We start from the raw sequence: 24,871 nt of genomic DNA, 5'->3' as shown, positions 1-24,871 counted from the left end.
TTGATTAATCAAATTAAGTCACTTGTCAAATTGAGGTGACCAAACTAATAAAATTATGACAAACCATTAAAATAGTATTTATATATTTATCTCAAATAAATCAAAGATAATTATCAAAGAAGTTAAAATCTATTAAGACTCTACTCTACTCATGCCAATAAATAAGAGTGGTCTCCAAGTGAAATTTACATACAATTCTATACACAATTCTAGATACACAAATCATGTAGAGTGAAAAATCTACATCAAGCCATTGGAGAAAGCTCCATCGGATTTGTTGAAGTATCCAACTCAAAATCAATTGGCAATGAGTGGAGAGACTCTTGCATAATATTAACCAAACTTGGGTGGCTTAGATTGGCAATATGAGTTTAAGTCTAACATTTCCCTCACGTGCTGGCCGATAGGGCGTGGAGGTGATTGAGAGGTACAATTGAGAGATGGATCATTTGTACCACATGATGTAAGAGGTCACCCAAGACTTAACTTTGATATAATGTTAAAACATCTACTTCAAAACTAATTGGCAATGAGTGGAGAGACTCAAGCTTGGGTGGCTTAGATTGGCGATGTGGGTTTAAGTCTAACAGAATTTAAGCATCTAAAACCTCAAAGGCATTTTTCACCAAATCGTATCAATCTCCATAAAGTATAAAACTCGAAGGATCAAATTAAATTGTTTGTGATGAAACTCCATCAATCTCTATCACATTTGAAACTTAGAGATTAAAGTCAAAGTTTATCAGGAAACCCTACAAATTTAGGGTGTGTTCCGTTTGTGTTTTGAGATAAATTTTCAAAAAAAAATTTGGGAAAATTTTTTTGGTTTGTTTGATTGTATATATTGAAAATAGTTTTAGATTTTAGAAATTTGGAATGATTTTATATTTTGTTATAATTAAGTAGACGTGTGTGAGAGAAAAATTGATTGAGAAGGAGATAGAAGAGATAAAAAGTAATTGATTGATGTATAATAGAGAGAGAAGTAATTTTGAAATTTTTTTGAGAAAATTTGTAACCAAACATGTTTTTGGAAATTTTCTTCCCAAAACATGTTTTAAAACACAAACCAAACACACCCGATATTTTTCAATGCAAAGCATATGGAATTGTTGTGGAATATTTAGGGCCCTTCAACATATGTCTTTGGCACATTTCAATATTCATCAAACCTTAATTACCTAGGATACTTCTACGCATGCATTCGACACTTGTTAATACTTGATTTAGAGTGGAAATAAGCTTAGGAAGACCTTGAACATTCTAAGAAAATAATTAAGAAATATTAAGGTATGTTTAGGCACTTGAATTGAAATAGGAGCTTGTAAGTTGAATTGTGTTCGATGTCATGTTCGTGTTCTACGTAGATCAAGCATTTGGAGGAAGAAAACACCCTTGGTTCAAGAGCCATTTGTGAGTAATATTATTGTAAAGTTATATTCGAAAATTAGTTTTGAAAACTTGTTAATATGTCATATTTTGTCAAATCCTTATTTTGTTTCTGAATGAATGAATGTCCTATATTTGGATGAGTCTACTAATGGCATCTTTAGTAAGTTTTAGCCATTGAAGGACGTTTGTTTCCGTACTATGGCCATTATTGAGATTTCCCTTTGACAACCGAGAACGGTTTTTTTTGTTTTGCTCTAAAGATGTACCTTGTTATTATGTTTTGAATACGAAGTACTCTTATTAGAAATCTTCGAATGCTTTTGGAAATATGAATTGAAATCAATACTTTGTAAATGCTTGGAATTCATTCATTTATCACTTTACTGTAATATTACTCACTAGGCAATGGCTCACCCCTCACCCTTATACGTATGTAGGTGCAAGAGAAGCATCATGAAGAAATTAACTCTGTGAAGTTCATGTTTATATGCTAGGGACAAGAGGGTTGTAATCAGTCTTATGTATGTTGTATTCCTTGTAAATAGTATGTAATCAAAAATGATGTATGTTTCATCACATAAAGATAAGCACTGCTCTGAATGGATGTTCAAATGAAATTAATGGACTCAGCTAAAGTGATCAACTAAAGTGATTAATAACTTTCGCAACTTAAAATGAGATTTGCCCCAATTATCATAAGAGTCCAACTTGATTTTTGTTCAGTTAAGCCATTGGTAGTCAGGGACCATCGGCCGGTCACTATACCATCCTGTTTGGGGCGGGTTGGTGTTGTGACACATACGATTTGAATCTATTCTAATCCAGAACCATGAAGTGAAATCCAGAATCGATCCGCGTGGTACAGTTCCTCAATTTTTCAATCCAGAACCGGACTACGGATTCAAAAAACCAATCCAAACCTAATGAATTGGATTGGATCGGTTCTGTTTGCGGATTTTATGAATTCCTTGCTCAACTCCAAAATTTCAATTCACAATTCTCTTTAAATATATGAGGCAATAAAACATTATTTACGTTGTAGGAACATCCAAGAAGACAATTAATAGGAGTTTGCTTCTCCACTCACAACAGAGTCTTGAAAGTACAAAATATGAGATAAAACTGGCAAGAGCAATAGTGAAAATAATAATAGACCGTAGACATATCTAAAAGTTGGGTATGCCAGTGTCTTACACAATCAAACCCCCGGATGGTGATCAAGTGACATCCTACGAATGCTTGTCATCCACAAGAAAAAGCATGGGAACGGCACATATTTTGCACAAAAAGGAAACACAAAGCCTTAACAAATTTCTATGTAATATAGCATACCAGAAAACAAATTTTCTACAAAACCATTTTTTTCTTTTTTCTTTTTTCTTTTCTTCTATAAATAAAATTGGAGAATTTACACTTTACCTCTTGGGGTTTGACACAAAAACACAACTCCATCCATGTGGCTCAAAAGTGAAACATAACCCCGGTGTGGTTTGGATTGAAGTGCAAATCTTAAGGCCCGTAAAGGTGGTAGTAAAAGAAGGGCGCAGACTGATTATTTTAGTACTAGGCTCCTGTAAATGGCACAGGAAAGTCTAAATCCTCCACTCAAAACACTTTCTCCTTTGTCTCTTCTGAGCTCTTATGGGGGAGGGGCTGAGACAAGGGTGGAGAAGGCACAAGAGAGATTTGCAAAGAGCGGTTGGAAAGGAAGGGTTCATGTTCAAGGAGCTAGGAGCTAGGAGCTAGGAGAGCTGCCTATGATAGTAAAATTAAGTGGGTAGAGAGAGTTGGTGCTTGGGAAGGGTCTCCATCATGTACTTCATGCAAAAACCTAATTTCTTTTTTTTGTTTTTATTTTCTTCCCTTGTGTTCCAGCATGCAGCATGGTGGCGGCTACTAATCTGCTAGCTTACTTTCACTACCAAAGAGTTCCATTCATTCTGATAATGTTGCAATTTTGCATTATTAATGAGGTTGAAATTATCCTATAAGAAGAAAATTAATGATTTTGAATTAAATAATAGATTACAGCATAGAGTGAATAGAACTCTCACCTGGACAGAAAAATATGCCAGGAACCATAAATATGAAGCGCACCCAACTGCTCGTTTTTCCTTACGGAAGAGTGAAAGTTGGTCAATATAAATTTTTCCCAAGAGGTGGTGGCAATGGAGGAGGCACTTTAAGAGATGCATAAGAAAGTCAAGCAAAAATTAAGTGCAAGTTAAATAGCCAACCTCACTGAAATGTAGATGGAATCCTTTGTAAATAACAGCAAATTGGATACATGTTTTTTTACGAGTCACTGAATATAATCACCTACTTTTTTCTATTAATGGGCTGATGTAGAAAACTGGGGGAATAAGAGAAGAAGGAAGAGAGGAAAGAGCAACACAGACAATTCATGCCCATACCACAGTAGTAGTAGTAATAGGTGACTGCATACATGGTGGAGGCACCAGTGTGGTGCAATTGGTATAGTTATACTGTAGTAGGGACCTTGGGGTATCACTGGAATAATTAATAAAAAAACGCCAATTTACCTCATTGAATTTGTATTGACTCCCTACGCTGCTTGGTGTGGCAAGGGGCAGTATTGAACTAAAGCCATATGGCAGTCAGTTTTCCTTAAAAAGGGAAAAGTACAAACCACATTGATGAGCATGTGGAGTCATCCCATATATTAAATTCAAGCATTGTACCTGTGTAAAGTGTATTGTTGGAAAAAGAACGACACTTCACTCATGAAAATTGGCACGTCTTAAAGCCATACTTCATTAAAAAGTCAAAAATTAGTCCACTGAATCAACCATGAACATGTCTAACAAACGTGCTTATTCTGCAGTCCGCACAAACAGAAACAAGTATGTCTCTTTATTTTTCATCAGGTAGATTATTTTCAAATGAATTCAAATGGCAGTTGATTTGGGTGCAAGTGATGTGTCAAGAAAGTCCAAAATGGAGTTCAAGAGTCTACTAACGGAGAAAGATAAAAGGATAAAATTAAGTTTAGTTGAAGGTATGTCGGGTTTTTGGACCCTATGTTAAGTAAGGGTTCCAAATCTTCCAAAAAAAAAAAAAAAGGCTCCTCCTATGATACATTTATGGTTACATTATACTTAGGTGCGCACACAGAAAAAAGGAACAATTATAATCCAATGTTAAAGAAAGTAAACACTCACATTTAGGAAACAATTCTGCAAGCTTTTTTAACTTCTCAAGTTGCAATATAAGCATGGGCAGCAATGTAATTCTCAGAACCAAAGTTGAAGAAGCAATTATTACCCACCTGAAAAGTTTCATTATAGATATGGACATTAGAACACGAAAAATGTAGAAGAAAAGCATAGTTACAATGCATGTTTCCTGCATCAACTATGTAATTATCAAGACACGAAAGTGTATCTTCTGCAATAAAAAAGAGAATAAAAAAATAGCCAAAACTTAAAAAACAGTTGGAAATATGTAAAATTTTCAAAGACGTACATCAATTCAACTAAAAATTATGAAAATTGCTCATAAACTTGGTCAAAAGACTCAAAACCATGGTTACAGAAGGGTTAGATCAAGTTGTTCACATTATAGGGACGCACAAACAACAAATTATAGCAGTATTTAAGCACTGTACATAATTAATGCCTCCACTGCTACGTTATATGGACTTGGGTATGGGTATCGGGTGCAAGTTCAAGCGTCACACATTCATAAACCTAAATGTTAGGATATTAGGATATGCATCCTAAAGTTGGACACGTTTACAAGGACACATTATAAACACTTATATATATCTTGCATATTGTATGATATTTTTAGATAAAATGTGGAAAAAATTATGGAGAAATATTGAAATTAAATAGGATTTAGTGATAATATGGAATTTCTATCTGTTCCATCTATCATATGTGAGACTATAAATTTTTTTTTACCAACAAATGTTAGTTTCTTCTTTTTCAGACAATGTAAAAAATTAGCAGATACAAGTGTCTAAATTGAATATGGTGTCAGACACATATCTCACAACTTTTGTACTTTGGAGAATAGAAGAGTCCATGTAACGCAGCTACCCTGAGTAAGTATTCTTTGTCCCTAATTAAACAATTAACTACATTTCTATTTGTCTAGTTCTAGTGAATGCTGGGACAGATCTAGGATTCGAACTTTGGGCGGGCAAAAATACATATAACTTTTTATCGAAAAATATTATCATAAAAATTTTAAGGGCTAGTTTGGCATGTACTAAATAAGCCAAAAAGTCAAAAAGCCACTATCTTATTTAAGTCACATCATCTTATTTAAATCACATCACCTCTCTAACACATCACATCAAACCCAACCCAAACCCAACCCAAACCCACCAATAAGTCAAAAAGTGCACTTTTTTAGGACATCCCAAACCAACCCTAAATTTTGATTTATACCAGCATAAAAAAGTGAATAATATTACTATTAATCAAACATTCTTTGCTATGAAGCAAAGGTACTCCAAAAATAGTGTCGTACAAGTACCGGATACTTACCGGGTGTAGATATGCGTACCGGTACGACGGTACGCGTACCGGGTACGGCAAAAGGGGGTCCGGTACGTTTGGTTCATTCGGGTACGGCGTGGGTACGCGTACCAGGTACGGCAAAAGGGGTCCGGTACGTTTGGTTCATTCAGGTACGGCGTGGGTACACCATGGGTATGCCGGGGCCTTTTTTTTTTTTTTTTTTTTTTGTGCCCTTGCAAATCAGCAATTTTTTTTATTTTTTTTGGTGCCCTTGCAGATCAGCAATTTTGATGTTTCTCCGTTGTCCTGTCTATTTGTATGAATTGTATAAGCATATCAGCAAATGATTTTGATGCTTTTAAAAAGCAATTTGAACAAAAAAAAATAAAAATAACAAGGCTTATAAAGGACAGTTCTGTGTATGACTATGCATTATACTTTTGCTTCAAATCCTCCTAGAATTTCTTTATAAAATCTTTAATCATAACAAACTTTTAAAGTTTATGCACAAAACATTAAAAATTGATACGGTTTTAGTTGATTAGTAGTGGTTGGGAATGATGCAATTTTATGGATTATGCAAATTGCAATTGACAATCTGCCTCAATTGAAAATTTGGTCTCACCCTATAAAAATAGCAAATTAATGAGCAAAAAGAACGATTTTAAAAATAAATTATGATCACAAACTTACAGTGCGTAACATGTCAAAGTGAGAGATTTTACAAATATTTTTTTTAACGCTTAATGATTTTAAATTATAAGAAAATGAGTAGTTCTCTTTTTAATTATGATATTTAATTTTAATTTGTAGATTGAATCCTTTAACCATAATTATATATAAATATATATATATATATATCAGCATATCGCAGCCGTATCCGTATCATACTTTTTTTAAATTTTACCGTATCGGCGTATCCGCACCCGTACCCGTACCGATACCGTACTCGTACCCGCACCCGTGCTTCCTTGATTCTTTGTCTACATAATTGAGAACAAAAATATAATCGTACATATAATCACCACTTTTTGTAGTATATATATATATATATATAAACATCTATAATAGAAAACCTTAAGTTACATCTTTCTCAATAAATGTGATCAAATAAATTGTTACAAAATCATTTTACATCCTATTACGCAGTTTAGTTTTGAAAATTTTCATGGTTGAAAATGCATATTTTTAGGAGTGAAATGATAATTCGTTTTAATAAATTGTATTAAATTTTATGAACTCAATTTTAAGAATGACATGTTGAAAGTAGACAATATTTTCATTTCTGCACAATATTCCTATTTCTAGAGAATGAACTAACAGAGGAATGAATACAAAATAAGGTACATAAGCAAAGTGTGATTTATAGGAGAAAAAAGAAAAAAGAAAAAAAAAACAACATAAATGACATATTAACATAAAACAAGAATAGTAACAAATAAGAACAAATAGAAGAATATAAGTAACTTAAATAATACAAAAATATAACAAATAACACAGAACAAACAGAATACATCAATATTTGATAAACCTCAATTTGGAAACTATTTTTAAAATTTTGTAATGTAAATAATTTGGGTTGTGAATCTTTATAATTTTTAAGGTGCAAACTATTGAAATTTTGAGGGTACGAAACTAGTCTAGTTTGAAATTATCTTACTAATTATTAGTATAATACACAATTTATAAAAATTTTGGGTGCACCCCCCTTACCCTACCTACCCTAGATTTGAATGTTCCTCCCTCCCACAATCTCTAACAAACACAATAAGACAAATTTTGTTTTAATTCAATCCTTCAAACTAAAACCTATAAGAATCAAATTATGGTTACTTTGTATTTCCTCAATTCCATTTTCAAATTAAAATTTTTCATATTCCACCTAATTTTCACAACAACAAAACCTGAGTGTTCAACAGAAGTGAATATACACACCAAGGCAATCCAGTGAAGTCATGGCAATAATCAAGCAACGAAACCACTGCACGAACAGAAAGAATCAACTCCGCAATGTTGACATCACCAGCAGAAGCAGAGGCATTAACCAGCACCTCTGCAACTTCCGAACCATCACCATCACCACCAGCACTAGCACCAGCACTAGCAAACCGCAAACTTGAACCGAATTCTGAGCCACGAGTGGAAAAAAAGCAGAAACACAAGAAATTGTAGTGAGGAGAGAGCAAGTGCAGAGTCGATGGTGGAAGAGGAAGAATGTGTTTTGGGGATGTGAGGTTGTGAGATTGATCGAAGAGGTTCGAATGAGAAGAAATGTGGGAAGAATAGACAGAAGAAGAAGAAGAGATTAGGGAAGAAAGAGTTGGAGAAGAGCGACGACGAAGAGGCTTTGATAGTAAGAGCTTCGGGGTTGCCATTGCTGGCAATGGCATCGTGTACAATACCAAACTTACATATCACACTAATAAGAAGCCCCAAGACTCCGTTTCCATGGAGGGGTTTGCTGCGAAACAAAAAGAAAGAGGGTGAATGGATACTCTTTCACTTATTTGTTTGTTTGGATAGTTAAGTAGGGTGAGAAAGCGTGAGAAATTGTAATAGATGGTGAGAAAAGAATTATTACAAAACTTCAGTTTTGTTTCTCACTAAAAATAATGAGATTTAAGTAAAAGAAGAATTGGGTTTAATAATTTTTTTTTTTTAAATATCAAAATTACTCTTATGAAAAAATATAACTTACTAATATAGAAGGTTATCTTAGTAAAATGAGGTATAACTCTTTCATTTCTTTTTTGTTATTTACTCTATCCAAATAAGATAGGTGAGAAATCACATTCTCTTCTCTTTTATTCATCCAAACATGATGGTAAGAAATCATAATCATTTTCTTTCTGTTCTGCCACCAAGTCCAAGCTTAGCAAGCCCATAATCAGAGAGTCTTGGATTAAAATCTTCATCCAAAAATATGTTTTGAGGATTTTAAATCCCGATATACAACAAGAGGGTTTGTCTTCTCGTGCAAATACTCCATACCTTCAGCAGCACCTGAAACTATTTTCATTCTTGCCAACCAATCTAACGGCTTTTCATCTTCTGAAATGTCCATAATATTTAAAATCATGCTATCAAATTATTTCATTACATTATTTTCAAACATACATCAACACTTTTTCATTTCATACTAATTAAAAAGTTAATACCTACAACCCCAAGCAAGCATAAAGCACAAAGTTAATTAATTTACACTTTCTTTGTATAATTTAAAAAATAATAAAAATAAAGGAGGAAGAACAGACAAGAGGTTCAAGTAAGCACAGATATTTTCACGTTGGCATGCAGGCTCACAACCGTGTAAAACCAGAGCAAAGAGAAAAATAAAAAGTTATTGTCTTTATAAATATCAATGTACTTTTAGATATGACAGTAAAAATTTTTTTGAAAGAAGATACGAAAAGGAAACGAGTACCGAGTAGATGATCTTCCAAAGAACCGATTGGCATATATTCATACACCAAAAGTCTCTAATCTTCGTCAGCACAATATCTCACGAGGTGTACCAGATTTGGGTGATGGAAGAGACTCAGCACCAAAACCTCAACAACGAACTCCTTGTTTCCTTGCATACACCAGAAGCCTCTAATCTCCGCCACAACCTATTCACCACAACCCAAAAATTAAAGCTCAAGTGTGTTATAATTCCACATAAAAATACGAACACATCAATTCAGAACAATGTTTTTATCTTTATTTTTTATATTAATACAACTACAAATCAGTTTAATTTAAGGCAAAGATCTTTGTTACCTACCTTCCCGCCCTAAAGTGTCAACCCTTCCAAATCCACCTTCACCCAATGGACATTCTTGCTTGAAGTTCTTTGTTGCAGCAGCCAGCTCGCAGAAAGTGAAAATCTTTGCTGCATTATATTTATTTTCAGTTACGTTAGTTTCCTCCTTCTCACATTTACTAGATAGTTATCGAGCATATACCCATCTCAAGGAAAGAGAGGAATAGTGGTGTATTCATAAACATGATAGATACTCCCTTCCCCTGCCATCTCAACTCTATCATGCTTATCCATCCAATTTATGCAAACTTAATGGTTTCTATTGTAAATAGCTATTAATGATAACACAGATAAACTGCATTGGTCTGCAATTGAAATTACAAAATCTATAAAGTTGCATTTTAACTGACTTTCATACCCTCCAAACAAACACTACCAATTTGGGTAATCCATTATGATTTCCCACGAAACCTCAGAATGTCTTTCAACCATTAAACCTCTAGTACTAATAATACAAAACAAATAAATGAATAAATAGAAATACAAATGTAAATATAGTAAAATCATACAAAACTGAAAGGGTGGCTTTTTATCCCTTTATGCTTATGTTTATTCCAAGATGCAAATCAATCAGAAGGTGAAATCAACAAGAAAAGAACAAATTAATTTTAGAAGGACTAGAAAATTAGTAATCTCTTCTCCTGCTGCTGACAAGATCACCAACAAATTCATCATCGTCCTTTTCACATTGTTCTAAGTATACATTGTAAGCAGAATCATAAACAACTGCAATGCGCAAATACTTAGCAGCCTCAGCCTTGCGACCTTCCTTGTATAAAGCACTGAAAAGGCCAATTGATCCCCTATTCAATGTTAGTAAGGCAAAGGCGTATGTGTTTATGTGAAAAGACCAATAATAGATCACACCCAATTCATACCTCGCAAGCAGTATAAATGCATCATAGTAATGGGCTTTGCTCTTTGAATCCTCCGGCTCTTTCAAATTTGCAACTCTTTCAAGGTGTTTGATTCCCTCTGCACATCTCTCCTGCCATACAAATGATTGTATTAGTGGTGTTTGGGTGATGGTGGTAGCGACAATGGCATTGTGGAGGTAGTGGTGGCAGTGGTAGTATGGTGGCATTAATAAAACTTTAATTCGAAAAAAGTTTTCTACCTTTAAAATTATAGGTTTGCTTTTTGTTGAGTTTTATTTTATGTTGTACCAAATGCCAGAAAATGCAGAAAATATTTTCAATTCAAACAAAAGGAGCATAATTATTGTTGTGCTGGTATTACTAAACTTCACCTGACGTATATAGGCAATGCCTGCCCATTGAGAAGCGAGAATCAAGAGATCAACCTCCTCAACTTCTGTTGGATGGCCAATGAGAAAAAGCTGGCAAAAATTATATAATCTTTTGATTAGCAAGGGGGCAAACAATGCAAATTTTGAATGCTCCTAACCAAATCAAAAGGAGCTAGTGTTTGTGATGATCAACAAAAATAGTCATTTTGCAAGCTCTACTCCAAGAAAGATTAAGAGTAATATAACTGCAATTTACTAAAGAATTCAAAATACAAACCTTGGAGATGGCACGCTCCAAGTATTCGGTAGCCTCTGCAAGCTGTCCACTTTGCAATAGTGTCTGTCCCATAACAACCAAGCCTTGCACATAATCGGGATCCTTTTCAAGTGCCAATCTGTTATATTAAGTTACTTGCACATTACAACCACATAAGACAAAGCTATGTACCTTATGAGGAAGACGGATGTTACCGTAGCAATGGAATTGCTCTATCTTTATAACCTTTAGCCAAGAGTTGGACAGATAACTGTAAAAGTCCCATTTATTAAGATATAAGAAAATGGCTCTCTCTAATGCTCGCATTAAAAACACGAGGTTCATGTTCAGTGGACTCACAGCAAGTAGTTCTTGAGCAGACAGATTGTGCACACGAATTTTTCGCTCCTTTCTTAGCAGATCTGGTTGCATTTCTCCAGGTGTATCCATTTCTTCACAATTTGCAGTAGGGACTGGAGCCGCCTTGTCAGGTAGCCCTAACTTCTCACGAACACCAGGATGGTTGAGAGAGAGTTGCTGCAAAAGTTGTTTGACATGTTTTTGAAAACTATTTAAATGCTAAAGATGACCTAAACTCCTACTAATGGGCATACACAGATGCAAATCCCAGAGACTGTACCATGAACCTTAAAAATTACCAACTACTACATAAACAGAGTATTGTGTCAGAAAGAAAATCAATCAGCATGAAATGAAAGGCAAAGCAAAAATTTGTTGCAACCATGATTCACTACTGCCCCCAGAAATTTCAAATAACAAGTTATAGCACAACATGACAACAGGCCAAGTTTGGAACAAGACAGGGTTCATTGCTGCCCGACAATAGAAATTTGTTGCTTCACCAACAATGAGAAAAGTTCACATTGTACATTACTCAGCTCTACATCTAAAGGGAGAGGAATTACGTTAGGTAGACAGCCAACACAACCTTGTTCTATTTTATTTTTTTTTCAAACCTTTATCACTATAGCTTTGCAAAATTCATCACGCTCCTATTCAGTCTTGTTCCCATTCCCACCCCATGCTGGCACTACATCTGAAAATGCATTTTTGCCCTTACAAAAAGCTGCCAAAGATTAGTTCCAAAGTGGTAGGTCACTACAACTTCCAAGAAAAGGGACTAGAATTCTCTGAATAGTTATCCTTTCAAGATATTTTTGAAATGAAGTTAAAGGCCAAAGGGATAGGGAGGGGTTTACGATTGGTTTAGGCTTAATAGGAAAGCGGTTTGGAACAAAAAAGTGATGAGCAACTCTAGAAAAGTGTGTGGGTATTAGGACACTCTTTGTACACTAGTGGTCACACATGCCCCTCGTTAAGACACAAAACGCATTACAATTTTGAAAAAAAATAACTTGGAATCCAACGATAAAAGAAAACAATATGAATGCATACATATTAACCCTTCCTCGTTTAGATTTTAGGAATTAGTAGCATGTTCCTTTTTTATTATATTTAAATGAAACACTCATATTGACATTAAAAATATATATAATTATATATTTTTTTGCATGTGTTGTGTCCTGCACTTTTTGAAAATTGTCATATCAACGTGTCCATGTTGCACTTTTAATCTCCAGATTGCATAGCCTTTCGGCCATTGATACATCGGTTTATCAACCTAATACTTTTTTTAAAGTGGACGTCTATTGGAAAATATCTCATTTCTTATTAAGGATATTTGTATCAAAAGGAACTTTTGATCTAATTAACAAATTCATCTTCGGAACACCGATCCAAATCAAACTCATCCTTGGGAATATCAGCACCAGAACACGCAATAAAACCTCCAGCATTTTGGCAAATGGTTCCTCTATATGTAAGAAACAAAGAGCAAGGACTAACCTGAATGAGAGTCAACGAACTATTAGTCAGCCAATAGACCAAACTCCCCTGCAAAACAAATAGAATGAAGGCAAGACTTCAAAATTCTGAGCTTTGGAGGAAAAACTCTACTGGCAAATACCAAAATGGGTCTATCAAGTTAAACAAGAGAGCAGCAATAAAATACAGAAAGATGCGAATATATATGTCATAAGATTGTTTCCTAATTTTTGGTTCCACGGCATTGGGTATGCAGAATAATATCAGAGGTGATTCAGGATTTAAAAGCAGATGCATTTAGATTTCCTAACTTCCCAGAAATAAGGTTTTATGGAATCACTCACATCACACCATAGGTTCAACCCCTACTAACATCATTTCTAAGATGGCCAAGTTTATCCCTTGGAGTAAAATAACATATGTATCAAATGTAGCTAAGTTGTTCTTTAGAAGAGTTATTAAACTACATTGATTACCTATTTTCATTGCGTGCGGTAAGGATGTTAAACTTGTTACTTGCATAGTTTCATAGCGTAGAAACTTTGGATTTTGTTTAGGACTAAATAGTTCTCTCCAGCATTGCATCCCCAAAATGATGGCAAACTGAGGTTTTTAATTATAGTTTGGGAAATTTACATGGATATGCATTATAGGTGACAAACTAGGTAATAGGGATTTAGTGTTGCAACAGTATAATTTGCTTCTAAGAGTTCAGGCTATCAGATTACTCATATCATATGAGTTCTTTTGAAATTGTTCATGGGTTTTCCCATTGCCAGCTCATTCACTTTATACCTTTACCCATTGAAGTACATCCTTCTAAGCCTACTGTGTCTTTTCCCCAATACATTCATGATCAACATACCGATAATATGAGAAAAAATGTCATTAGAAATGACTAATGAGAATTCTTCTCAACTGGGAAGATTTTTTTCTTTTTCTTTTTTGATAAATAAAGATGGAAGTAGTATTAAAAAGGGCCAACTAAAGGGGGTGCAACCTAGTACACACTATCTATACAAATGAAACGGTTAAAACTAATATGGAATTTAAGTGATCCAAAATAATATTGCCTATCATCTTAAAAAAATAAGAAGAACATCAGATATTGAATTACCTGGGGTACACAAAACCCAATGAGCATTAAAGGTAGTGTCAATATTTCCAAGTACAACTTGTAATACTGCAAGGAAAAGGCAATCCTTAGAACTTTCCTACAATAAATAGCATAAGCAACAAAAGGAAAACACGTTTAAAGATTTTACAAGAATTTTGATGGGGGATGATAACACGAGTTATATAATTGAAAATCTCTCAAAGGTGATTGTTTCTCCATTTTGAAAAAATTTCGCAGCAACTAGTCTCAACAAATTTAATAAAAACATATGAATGCTTGCTTAATAAGATTTTCAACTATAAATCTATGATAAGATAGCAATATTTATGAAACTTAAACTACCAGACATCTCCTATCATCCACTTACTTGAGCTAATAAGCCGAACAAGCCAGTCACTTTTCCTACTGAAGATGTCCGAAATGAAACCTGATAAAATCATAGGGGGAAAAAAATAAAATAAAAAAAGTCGGGAAAAAAACTGTATACCCAAGTAACACTAAGAAAACAAGCTGCTGGATACAACAATGCACCAACAAATCTAGATGATCAAAGAGTTTTAGACAGTGCATGTCTGTAACATCACGTACCCCTAAAAAATATCCTTAATACAATTGGATAGCAGTACAGAAGGCAAGGCATTCAATTAAAAAAGGGAAGAGAGAGAGAGAGAGAGAGTAAAAATAATGTCAATTGCAGTGACCTCCTTTAAGTAATGGAGAAAATACAATGAGCCCCACAAGTTTAACATAATTACACAGACCTCCCCTCCAATAACAGTAAAGGTCATACTCAGAGAAAAGCAATGAATTTACCTGAACGTTAGCAAAATGCAAACTGGCAATGAGAAGTGGAAAGATGGCACCTAAAACCCCATGAGGGAATTCAGTCAAATTCTCAAACCATAAAATGCCACCCTGCAATGTATTCAACAAAAAATTGATGTTAGCACCGGATGAAGCATTTGCAGAAGCCTTAAAAAATTACAACTTGCTAAAGTGTTGAGCATTCTCCAACACATCATACACTGTCATGTAAGTGCAGATGGCAAAAATATGGCAACATTTCACCACAATTTTTGCTACTTTATGAACCAATTAATACTATTCACTACTCAGGTTAACTCAATAGCACTCTAAATAGGCCCAAAATGAAGCAAATTCAAAGAGGATAGAAAGAAAAAAAAAAAATTTGGTTATACTCCAAAGTAGGAGAGACTAGAAACTAATACAATCAAGTTTTGTAGTTCAAATCATTTATATTTATTTTACAGTTGTGTGCTGCTGGTGGAACTTATGGTTTATAAATTTATGGTAATTTAACTTAAGGTCCCAGAACAAAAAATCTAACTGACATCTCCTTTAAAGTCATGACAGTATCCAAGATTTCACCTGTAGAGTAACCATAACACCAATGACACCAGGACCCAGATCTCACCCATCTTATAACAAACTCTGTGCTGGCCTCAATCAAAGACTGCCGAAGACCCATATAAACAGATATCCTCAGGCCTTCCCAGAAAGCTATTAGCTCCTAAGAAGCACGGACACTTCTAAGAAGGTAACGCATCCGTGTTGTGTCCGTGTCGGACACCGACACTCTTCAAACACTTGGAGGACACGTGTCAATCGCTTAAACACACGTGTCTATTGATTAGACACATGTGAAACTAATTATAAGTTTGAACAAAACAACTTAAAATACAATAATAAAACAAAAACTACATAAATTTATAAGAATTAGTGTCATATTACATTTTTTATTAAATTTGAATGATATATTCATATATATAACATATAATAATATATATATATATATATATATATATAAAATTATATATTTCATGCGTGTCCCCTAAGTGTCATGTCTTGTATTTTTTGAAAATTAACGTGTCGGCAAGTCCGTGTTGTGTCACGTGTCCGTGTCCGTGCTTCTTACATTAGCTCTATCTTAACAGAAAAACCTCAGCCGTCCGTTCAAGAGGATAGAAGAATAACATGGCATGACTATCAAAATTGACTTACCCTATCAGCGAAGGATTTCACATAAGAAAATTACCCATGTGAGAAATGGAAGGAGGACATGGTATCCCAGTCGGTCATAATGCACATTAGTTTTGGGATCTTGCTCTACGCTATTATTGAAGTAAATGCTCCAATTCCGTCATTCTATTTATGCTTCTTAGCGTACAGTTTTCCAGTCCAAAATAAATTATTATACTAGGGCAGCACATGCATTAATCTAGCACCTACTCCTAGAAAATCCATTGCCTATCAGAGCTTTGCAATACAATCATTCTACTTCACAAAAATATGTAGTACTGATTGGAGTGCCACATAATACAAGTGGACATGATTTTCAAGTTTTTTATTTTTCAAGAGATGGGGGTGGGGGAACGGGTTCCCGCAACTCAATCCCGGATTGGTGAGCATGGCTTCACCCAAAGAGTAGAAATTTGATAAGGAAACTACTGGAACAAACAACATATCATAAAAATTCAATTCACAATTCTCTTTAAATATATGAGGCAATAAAACATTATTTATGTTGTAGAAACGTCCAAGAAGACAATTAATAGGAGTTTGCTTCTCCACTCACAACATGGTCTTGAAAGTACAAAATATGAGATAAAGCTAGCAATAGCAATAGTAAACAAAATAATAGACCATAGACTTGTGTAAAAGTTGGGTATGCTAGTGTCTTACACAATCAAACCCCGGATGGTGATCAAGTGACATCCTACGAATGCTTGTCATCCACAAGAAAAAGCATGGGACCTGCACATATTTTGCACAAAAGGCAAACATAAAGCCTTAAGAAATTTCTATGTAATATAGCATACCAGAATACAATTTTTCTACAAAACCATTTTTTTCTTTTTTTTCTTTTTTCTTTGCTTCTACATATAAAATTGGAGAATTTACACTTTACCTCTTGGTGTTTGACACAAAACACAACTCTATATGGTTCAAAAGTGAAACATGACCCCTGTGTGGTTTGGATTGAAGTGCAAATCTTAAGGCCAGTAAAGGTGGTAGTAAAAGAAGGGCCCAGACTGATTATTTTATTACTAGGCTCAGTGCTTCTGTAAATGGCACAGGAAAGTCTAAATCCTCCACTCAAAATGCTTTCTTCTTTGTCTCTCTTGAGCTCTTATGGTGGAGAGGGGCTGAGACAAGGGTGGAGTAGGCACAAGAGAGATTTGCAAAGAGCGGTTGGAAAGGAAGGGTTCATGTTCGAGGAGCTAGGAGCTAGGAGAGCTGCCTGTGATACTAAAATTAAGTGGGTAGAGAGAGTTGGTGCTTGGGAAGGGTCTCCATCATGTACTTCATGCAAAAACCTAATTTTTTTTTTTTTGTTTTTATTTTCTTCCCTTGTGTTCCAGCATGCAGCATGGTGGTGGCTACTAATCTGCTAGCTTAATTTCACTACCAAAGAGTTCCATTCATTCTGATACTGTTGCAATTTTGCATTATTAATGATGTTGAAAAATTAGGGTAAATTACCAATAAGTCCTACTTTTGGGAGTAATTATCCATTAAGTCCTATTGATAAGTCTCTCTTCTTTTTATGAATAAATTTACAGTAATAAAATTATTAGTCAGGACCTGTATATAAATAGGTCTAGTTAATAGGACTAATTGGTAACTGCCCCTTGAAATTATCCTCTAAGAAGAAAATTAATGATTTTGAATTAAATAATAGACTACAGCATAGAGTGAAGAGAACTCTCACCTGGACAGAAAAATATGCTAGGAACCATAAATATGAAGGGCACCCAACAGATCGTTTTTCCTTACGGAAGAGTGAAAGTTGGTCGATATAACTTCTTCCTGAGAGAGGTGGTGGCAATGGAGGAGGCACTTTAAGAGATGCATAAGAAAGTCAAGCAAAAATTATGTGTAAGTTAAATACCCAACCTCACTGAAATGTAGATGGAATCCATTGTAAATAACAGCAAATCGGATACATGTTTTTTTACAAGTCACTGAATATAATCAACTACCTTTTTCTATTAATGTGCTGATGTAGAGTATTAATGTGCTGGTGTAGAAAACTAGGGGAAGATGAGAAGAGGAAGGAAGAGAGGAAAGAGCAACACAGACAATTCATGTCCATACCACAGTAGTAGTAGTAATAGTCGACTGCATACACGGTGGAGGCACCAGTATGGTGCAATTAGTAGGGACCTTGAGGTATCACTGGAATAATTAATAAAAAACGCCATTTTACCTCATTGAATTTGTATTGACTCCCTATGCTGCTTGGTGTGGCAAGGGGCAGTATTGAACTAAAGCCATATGGCAGTCAGTTTTCCTTAAAAAGGGAAAAGTACAAACCACATTGGTGAGGATGTGGAGTCATCCCATATATTAAATTCAAGCATTGTAATTTGTACCCTGTGTAAAGTGTATTGTTGGAAAAAGAACGACACTTCACTCATGAAAATTGGCACGCCTTAAAGCCATACTTCACTAAATAGTAAAAAATTAGTCCACTGAATCAACCATGAACATGTCTAACAAACGTGCTTATTCCGCAGTCTGCACAAACAGAAACAAGTACGCCTCTTTATTTTTCATCAGGTAGATTATTTTCAAATGAATTCAAAACAATGGTAGTTGATTTGGGTGCAAGTGATGTGCCAAGAGAGTCCAAAATGGAGTTCAAGAGTCTACTAAAGGAGAAAGATAAAGGATAAAAATTCCATCTTAAAAAAAAACAGATCAAGGATAAAATTAAGTTTAGTTAATGGTATGTCGGGTTTTGAACCTATGTTGAGTAAGTGTTCCAAATTTTTTTTGATAAATACATTTATGGTTACATTATACTCAGGTGCGCGCACACAAAAAAAGGGAACAATTATAGGTTCATATCCATTGTTAAAGAAAGTAAAGACTCACATTTAGGAAACAATTCTGCAATCTTTTTTAACTTCTTGAGTTGCAATATAAGCATGGGCAGCAATGTAATTCTAAGAACCAAAGTTGAAGAAGCAATTATTACCCACCTGAAAAGTCATTCATTATAGATATGGACATTAGAACACACAAAAAAAGTAGAAGAAAAATCATAGTTACAATGTATGTTTCCTGCATCAGATATGTAATTATCAAGACACGAAAATGTATCTTCTGCAATAAAAAAGAGAGAATAAAAAATAGCAACTTAAAAAACAGTTGGAAATATGTAAAATTTTCAAAGACTTACATCAATTCAACTAAGCCCTCGTTTGGCATAAGCTCAATAGGGACTTTTTGGCTAAAATAGCCACAAAAAGACAAAATAGGCTTTTTAGTCCAATAAGACAAAATGTCACATCCAAACCATAATTATTTCATTTTTTCTCTCACAAAAGTCAAAAAACCAAAAAGCTTATCCCAAATGAGGCTTTTAGCCCCAGACTAAAATAGCCAAAAAGCCAACCTACATCCCAAACGAATCCTAAAAGTTATGAAAATTGCTCATAAACTAGGTCAAAAGACTCAAAACCATGGTTACAGCAGGGTTAGATCAAGTTGTTCACATTATAGAGATGCACAAACAACAAATTATAGCAGTAGTTAAGCACTGTACGTAATTAATGCCTCCACTGCTATGTTATATGGACTTGGGTACGGCTATCGGATGCAAGTTCAACTGTCACACATTTATAAACCTAAATGTTGGGATATATATATATATATAATTTTTTTTTTTTTTTTTTTTTTTATAAATGGGTATCAGGTGCAACTTCAAGTGTCACACATTTATAAACCTAATGGTAAGTTGAACATGGTTATAAGGACTGATCATAAACACTTACATATATCTTGCATATTGTATGATATTTTTAGATAAAATGTGGTAAAAATTATGGAGAAATATTGAAATTAAATAGGATGTAGTGATAATATGGAATTTCTATCTCTTCCATCTTGTCATATGTGAGACTAAAATTTTTTTTTACCTAGCAAATGTGAGTTTCTTCTTTTTCAAACAATGTAAAAAATTAGAAGATACAAGTGTCTAAATTGAATACGGTGTCAGACACATATCTCACACACATATCTCACACTTCTACTTTTGTACTTTGGAGAATAGAAGAGTCCATGTAACGCAGCTGCCCTGAGTAAGTATTCTTTGTCCCTAATTAAACAATTAACAACATTTCTAGTTGTAGTGAATGCAGGGACGGATCTAGGATTCGAACTTTGGGTGGGCAAAAAATACATGTAGCTTTTGATCAAAAAAACAAAATTATTATAAAAATTTTATATTTTGATTTATACTAGCATAAAAAAGTGAATAATATTACTATCAATCGAACATTCTTTGTCAACATAATTGAGAACAAAAATATAATCAGCCATATAATCACCACTTTTTGTAGTATATATATATATAAACATCTATGATATACTCAATATCAAAACCTTAAGTTATATCTTTTCCAACAAATGTGATCAAATAACTTGTTACAAAATCATTTTACATCTTGTTACGCAATTTAGTTTTGAAAATTTTTATAGTTGAAAATGTATATTTGTAGGGGTAAAATGATAATTCATTTTAATAAACGGTATTAAATTTTATGAAATCAATTTTAAGAATGACATGTTGAATGTAAACAATATTTTCATTTCCGGACAATATTCCTATTTCTAGAGAATGGATGAACAGAGGAATGAATACAAAATAAGGTGCATAAGCAAATTAAAGTGTAATTTATAGAAGGAAAAAAAAACAACATAAATGACATATATGAGCATAAAACAAGAACAATAACAAATAGAAGAATATAAGTAACTTTAAACAATACATAAATATAAGAAATAACACAGATAACAAATAGAATAATAGATTAATATTTGGTAAAACTCGATTTGGAAACTATTTTTAAAATTTTGTAATGTAAATAATTTGGAGTAGTGAATCTTTATAATTTTGAGAGTGCAAAGCACTGAAATTTTGAGGGTGCAAAGTACTCTAGTTTGAAATTATCTTACTAAAGTACAATATACATAGTTTCATCCTTGAGTGAATGATAGTCCACAGACCAAGTTATTGAATGTTCCTCCCACAATCTCTAACAATGACATACACAATAAGACGAACATTTTGTTTTAACTTAAAAAAAAATTAATCCTGCAAACTAAAAGCCTTAGGGCATATTTGATTGACAAGATTAGAGTATGGGATTGTAATTATTAATCCGTGGGTCCAATAATGTTTGTTTTAAAAATTTGTTTTAGGATTATTAATCCAATAATCCAATAAATTTGTAAGATTATTAGTAATGGTGTAGGGGTGAGATTATATATAAGGAAATAAAATAAAAAGAGTCTTTTACCTACTAATTCAATGCATATCAAACAATGGACAAGAGGATAATTTATCCCAGTGAATCCCACACTAATTTGAAGGGTATTAATTTCTTCACTATTAGTATCGGTAATCAAACATGGCCTTAGATGGTACTTTGTATTTCCTTAATTCCAATTTCAAATTAAAAATTTTCATATTCCACCCAATTTTCAAAGCAACCAATCCCGAAGTGTTCAACAAAAGTGAATATACGCACCAAGGCAATCCAGTGAAGTCATGGCAATAATCAAGCAACGAAACCACTGCACGAACAGGAAGAATCGACTCCGCAACGCTGCTATCACCAGCAGAAGCAGAAGCACTAACCAGCGCCTCTGCAACTTCCAAACCATCATCATCAACACCACCACCACCACCACCAGCAGCAAACCCTAGGCTAGAAAACTCATCAGACTGATTGTCCGAGTCCAGACTCGGACCGAATTCCGAGTCACGAGTGGAGAGAAAGCGGAAACACAAGAAATTGTAGTGAGGAGAGAGCGAGTGCAGAGTCGATGGTGGAAGGGGAAGAAAGCGTTTTGGGGATGTGAGGTTGTGAGATTGATCGAAGAGGTTTGAATGCGAACAAGTGTGAGAAGAAGAAGAAGAAGAAGAAGAAGAAGAAGAAGAGATTAGGGAAGAAAGAGTTGGAGAAGAGCGACGACGAAGAAGCTTTGATAGAAAGAGCTTCGGGGTCGCCATTGCTGGCATCGCGTACAATACCAAACTTAGATGTCACACTAATAAATCCTAATTGGGTAAATCACTCCCACGCTATTATTTTCGGACTAATTTTATTTCTACATCCCTGTTAATGAAACATAATTATAATAGAGATCATAACACACCTTTAATATTAAATTAAAGTTTTTTTTTTGGTACATATTTTTGAAAAATGAAAAATCAGTGCACATTTTTTTATTAAAAAAATAAAATCCTAATTTTTATTTTTATTTTTCACTTCTTCTATTATTTCTCACTTAGGCCTCGTTTGGGAATAGGCTAATTTAATAACTTTTTGGCTATTTGACTAAAATATGAGCTAAAAAAAACTAGTATGTTTATGATGACTTTTTGGCTAATTACGAAAAGATATGCAAAAAGTAGAGAAAAAAGAGAATCTTTAACTTTTTTGTATGAGTTGCTGGCTTTTTGGCTAATTTAATAATTTTTTGACATTTTAACTAAAACATAGCCTTTCCAAACGAGGCCTTACTCTATTGCTCATTGTTTACTACTTGCTCTATTGTTCAATGGACTACAACTTTGTTTACTACTTGCTCTATTGTTCAATGGACTACAACTTTCAAACTTTAGAAGTCTACTCAAGCGTGGAATCATTTTTAGGAGGTTGAATTGAAGGGCTTTTTCCCAAAATAAGCCTATTTTGCATTTTATTTCCTAAACTAGGCCAACTTCTGACGAAATTCCCAAAATAAGCTGAAGGGCCATTCTCATTCGCGCTTTTACTGTGAGGAGGTCGAAATTTGATGAACAGTGTAATCGCTATTCCAATTAGCGAGTTTGATTAAGAAAACGTTGTTGCAAATAGCGCTTCATTTGGTTTGTGAAGAAAACGCTATTCCGAATAGCGCCTTCACTGCTGCAAATAGCGCTTCATTTGGTTTGTGAAGAAAACGCTATTCCGAATAGCGCCTTCACTGTGCACTTACAAACTCGCCATTTCTAATAACGCTTTCAGACATAATAAAGAACACCCAAGCCACGTTTTTTACACTTCTCACACTCAGCTCTCGATCTCCCTCTGCTCTCTCAACCTCAGCTCTCGATCTCCCTCTCGATCTCCCTCTGCTCTCTCACCTTCAGCTCTCGATCTCCCTCTACTCTCTCTCTCTCTCACTCTCTCTCTCTCTCTCGATCTCCCTCTGCTCAACTGTCACTGTCGCTCTCGCTCTTCCGCTGCTCTCACTCTCTGTTTCTGTCTCTGTCTCCGTGGTATGGCTCTGTCATTTTTTCTGAATTTTATGTATTTATTTATTGTGTTTGTGAATGTGTGTTTTGTGAATGTGTGTTTGTGAAAATGTGAATGTTAGGGTTTTAAATGTCAATTATTAAATGTGTTGGTTGTAATGTGTTAGGGTTTTTTATCAGTGTTGTGAAAATGTTAGGGTTTGGAATTTTGCTTCTGAATCAGAAATCAGAAATTATGTTTGTGAATAATTTGAAATGTCTATATTTCGAAATCATCTTCTGAAGAAAATATAGACATCTTCTTCACCAATATTTGTTCACCTATATTTGAGCTAGATGCCATACTTGTTGAATTGGAATATAGACATTTTGAGCTAAATGTCTATATTTGATCTACACACAAAATCATCTTCTTCACCTATATTTGTTGAATTGGAATTATGAAATGTCTATATTTTGATATTTGAAAGCAGAAATTTGAATTTTGAAATTATGCTTGTGAATCAAAATGTCTATATTTTTTTTGGAATTTTGAATTGTGTATATTTGTTGAAATGGAAATTTTAACCCCATATTTTTTATTTGTTGTTAGAATTTTAAAAAAATTAGGTTAAGAGGAATGAAATTTTAAAAAATATGGGGTTAAGAGGAAATTAGATTAAGAGGAAATTTTAACCCCACATAAACTAAAAAATTTATCAACCTATATTTGTTGAAATGGAAATTTTATTTGTTGCTTGTTAAGAGGAATTAAAAGGAAATTAGGTTTTGAAATTAGGGTTTTAAAAGTAATTTTTTTTAACTAAGAATAAAATTAAAAAAATTGAAATTCATATAATTGATAATTGTTAATGTCATATTATGAAATTCATATAATTGAGAATTGAAAATTGAAAATCATTTTATGAAATTCATGAATTCAGATATTTATGAGTAACATAACTAAGAGTTTGTTTGAATTGGAATTTGGAATTTTTCATGAACCAAATAACATATGGCCCCATGAGTGTGGACTGTTCACCAAGTGTGGACTGTTCACCAATTATCCCTATTTTAAATTGATAATGTTATATAAATTAATAAATTTGTATTATAAAAAAAAAATTAACTACTAGTATAACACCTATTACATCATTGACATAATTCATGCTTTAATTTTAAAAATTTTATTAGTACATGATATATCAATTATTAAGAATAATTTATAAAATTTATGAATTTGTATAATGTTTTTCATTTTGTATATGTTATATATGAAGTTGATGCGTTAAAGTCAATTTGCTTTAATCATATATACAGTTAGAGTATTCTTTATTTGTTACACATAATTACTAATATGCATAGCATGAATTGTTCACTTTATGATTGTATATTGAATTTTTTATTCAGTTTGTACATCAATATGAATTGTTCACAAAAACAAGTTAGATCAAAGTAAAA

The 24,871-nt window shown here is 33.7% G+C and overlaps 2 protein-coding genes across 3 annotated transcripts; both read right to left on the bottom strand.

The window, feature by feature from the left end:
- Positions 1-4,369: 4,369 nt before the first annotated feature.
- On the bottom strand, positions 4,370-9,437 carry LOC145788921 (uncharacterized). Its single transcript, XM_082870429.1, has 3 exons — positions 9,307-9,437; positions 7,818-8,343; positions 4,370-4,681 (listed from the first exon to the last, which is right to left on the bottom strand). The coding sequence occupies exons 2-3, from the start codon at positions 8,270-8,272 to the stop codon at positions 4,501-4,503; spliced, it is 636 nt and encodes a 211-aa protein (XP_082726555.1). The 5' UTR covers positions 8,273-8,343; positions 9,307-9,437; the 3' UTR covers positions 4,370-4,500.
- On the bottom strand, positions 9,210-22,322 carry LOC114301679 (ALBINO3-like protein 2, chloroplastic). 2 transcript variants are annotated; one of them, XM_028246642.2, is made up of 15 exons: positions 21,717-22,299; positions 19,057-19,163; positions 17,888-18,015; positions 16,858-16,929; positions 14,968-15,069; positions 14,522-14,581; positions 14,155-14,220; positions 13,059-13,106; positions 11,553-11,729; positions 11,408-11,463; positions 11,214-11,331; positions 10,937-11,026; positions 10,566-10,675; positions 9,649-9,756; positions 9,210-9,493 (listed from the first exon to the last, which is right to left on the bottom strand). In XM_028246642.2, exons 1-14 carry the CDS (start codon positions 22,208-22,210, stop codon positions 9,687-9,689), a joined length of 1,698 nt encoding a protein of 565 aa, XP_028102443.2. In that variant the 5' UTR covers positions 22,211-22,299; the 3' UTR covers positions 9,210-9,493; positions 9,649-9,686. The 2 variants fall into 2 exon arrangements, with proteins under 2 accessions (XP_028102443.2, XP_028102442.2); XM_028246641.2 differs by lacking the exons at positions 9,210-9,493; positions 9,649-9,756 and adding an exon at positions 10,086-10,469 and having other exon boundaries at positions 21,717-22,322.
- Between the last annotated feature and the right edge of the window lie 2,549 nt (positions 22,323-24,871).

The sequence above is a fragment of the Camellia sinensis genome, chromosome 1, assembly GCF_055761805.1.
Source record: "Camellia sinensis isolate YWXY chromosome 1, ASM5576180v1, whole genome shotgun sequence".
Lineage (NCBI taxonomy): Eukaryota > Viridiplantae > Streptophyta > Magnoliopsida > Ericales > Theaceae > Camellia > Camellia sinensis.
The sequence above is the reverse complement of the archived record's forward strand: the minus strand, read 5'-3'. Positions and strand labels throughout refer to the sequence as shown.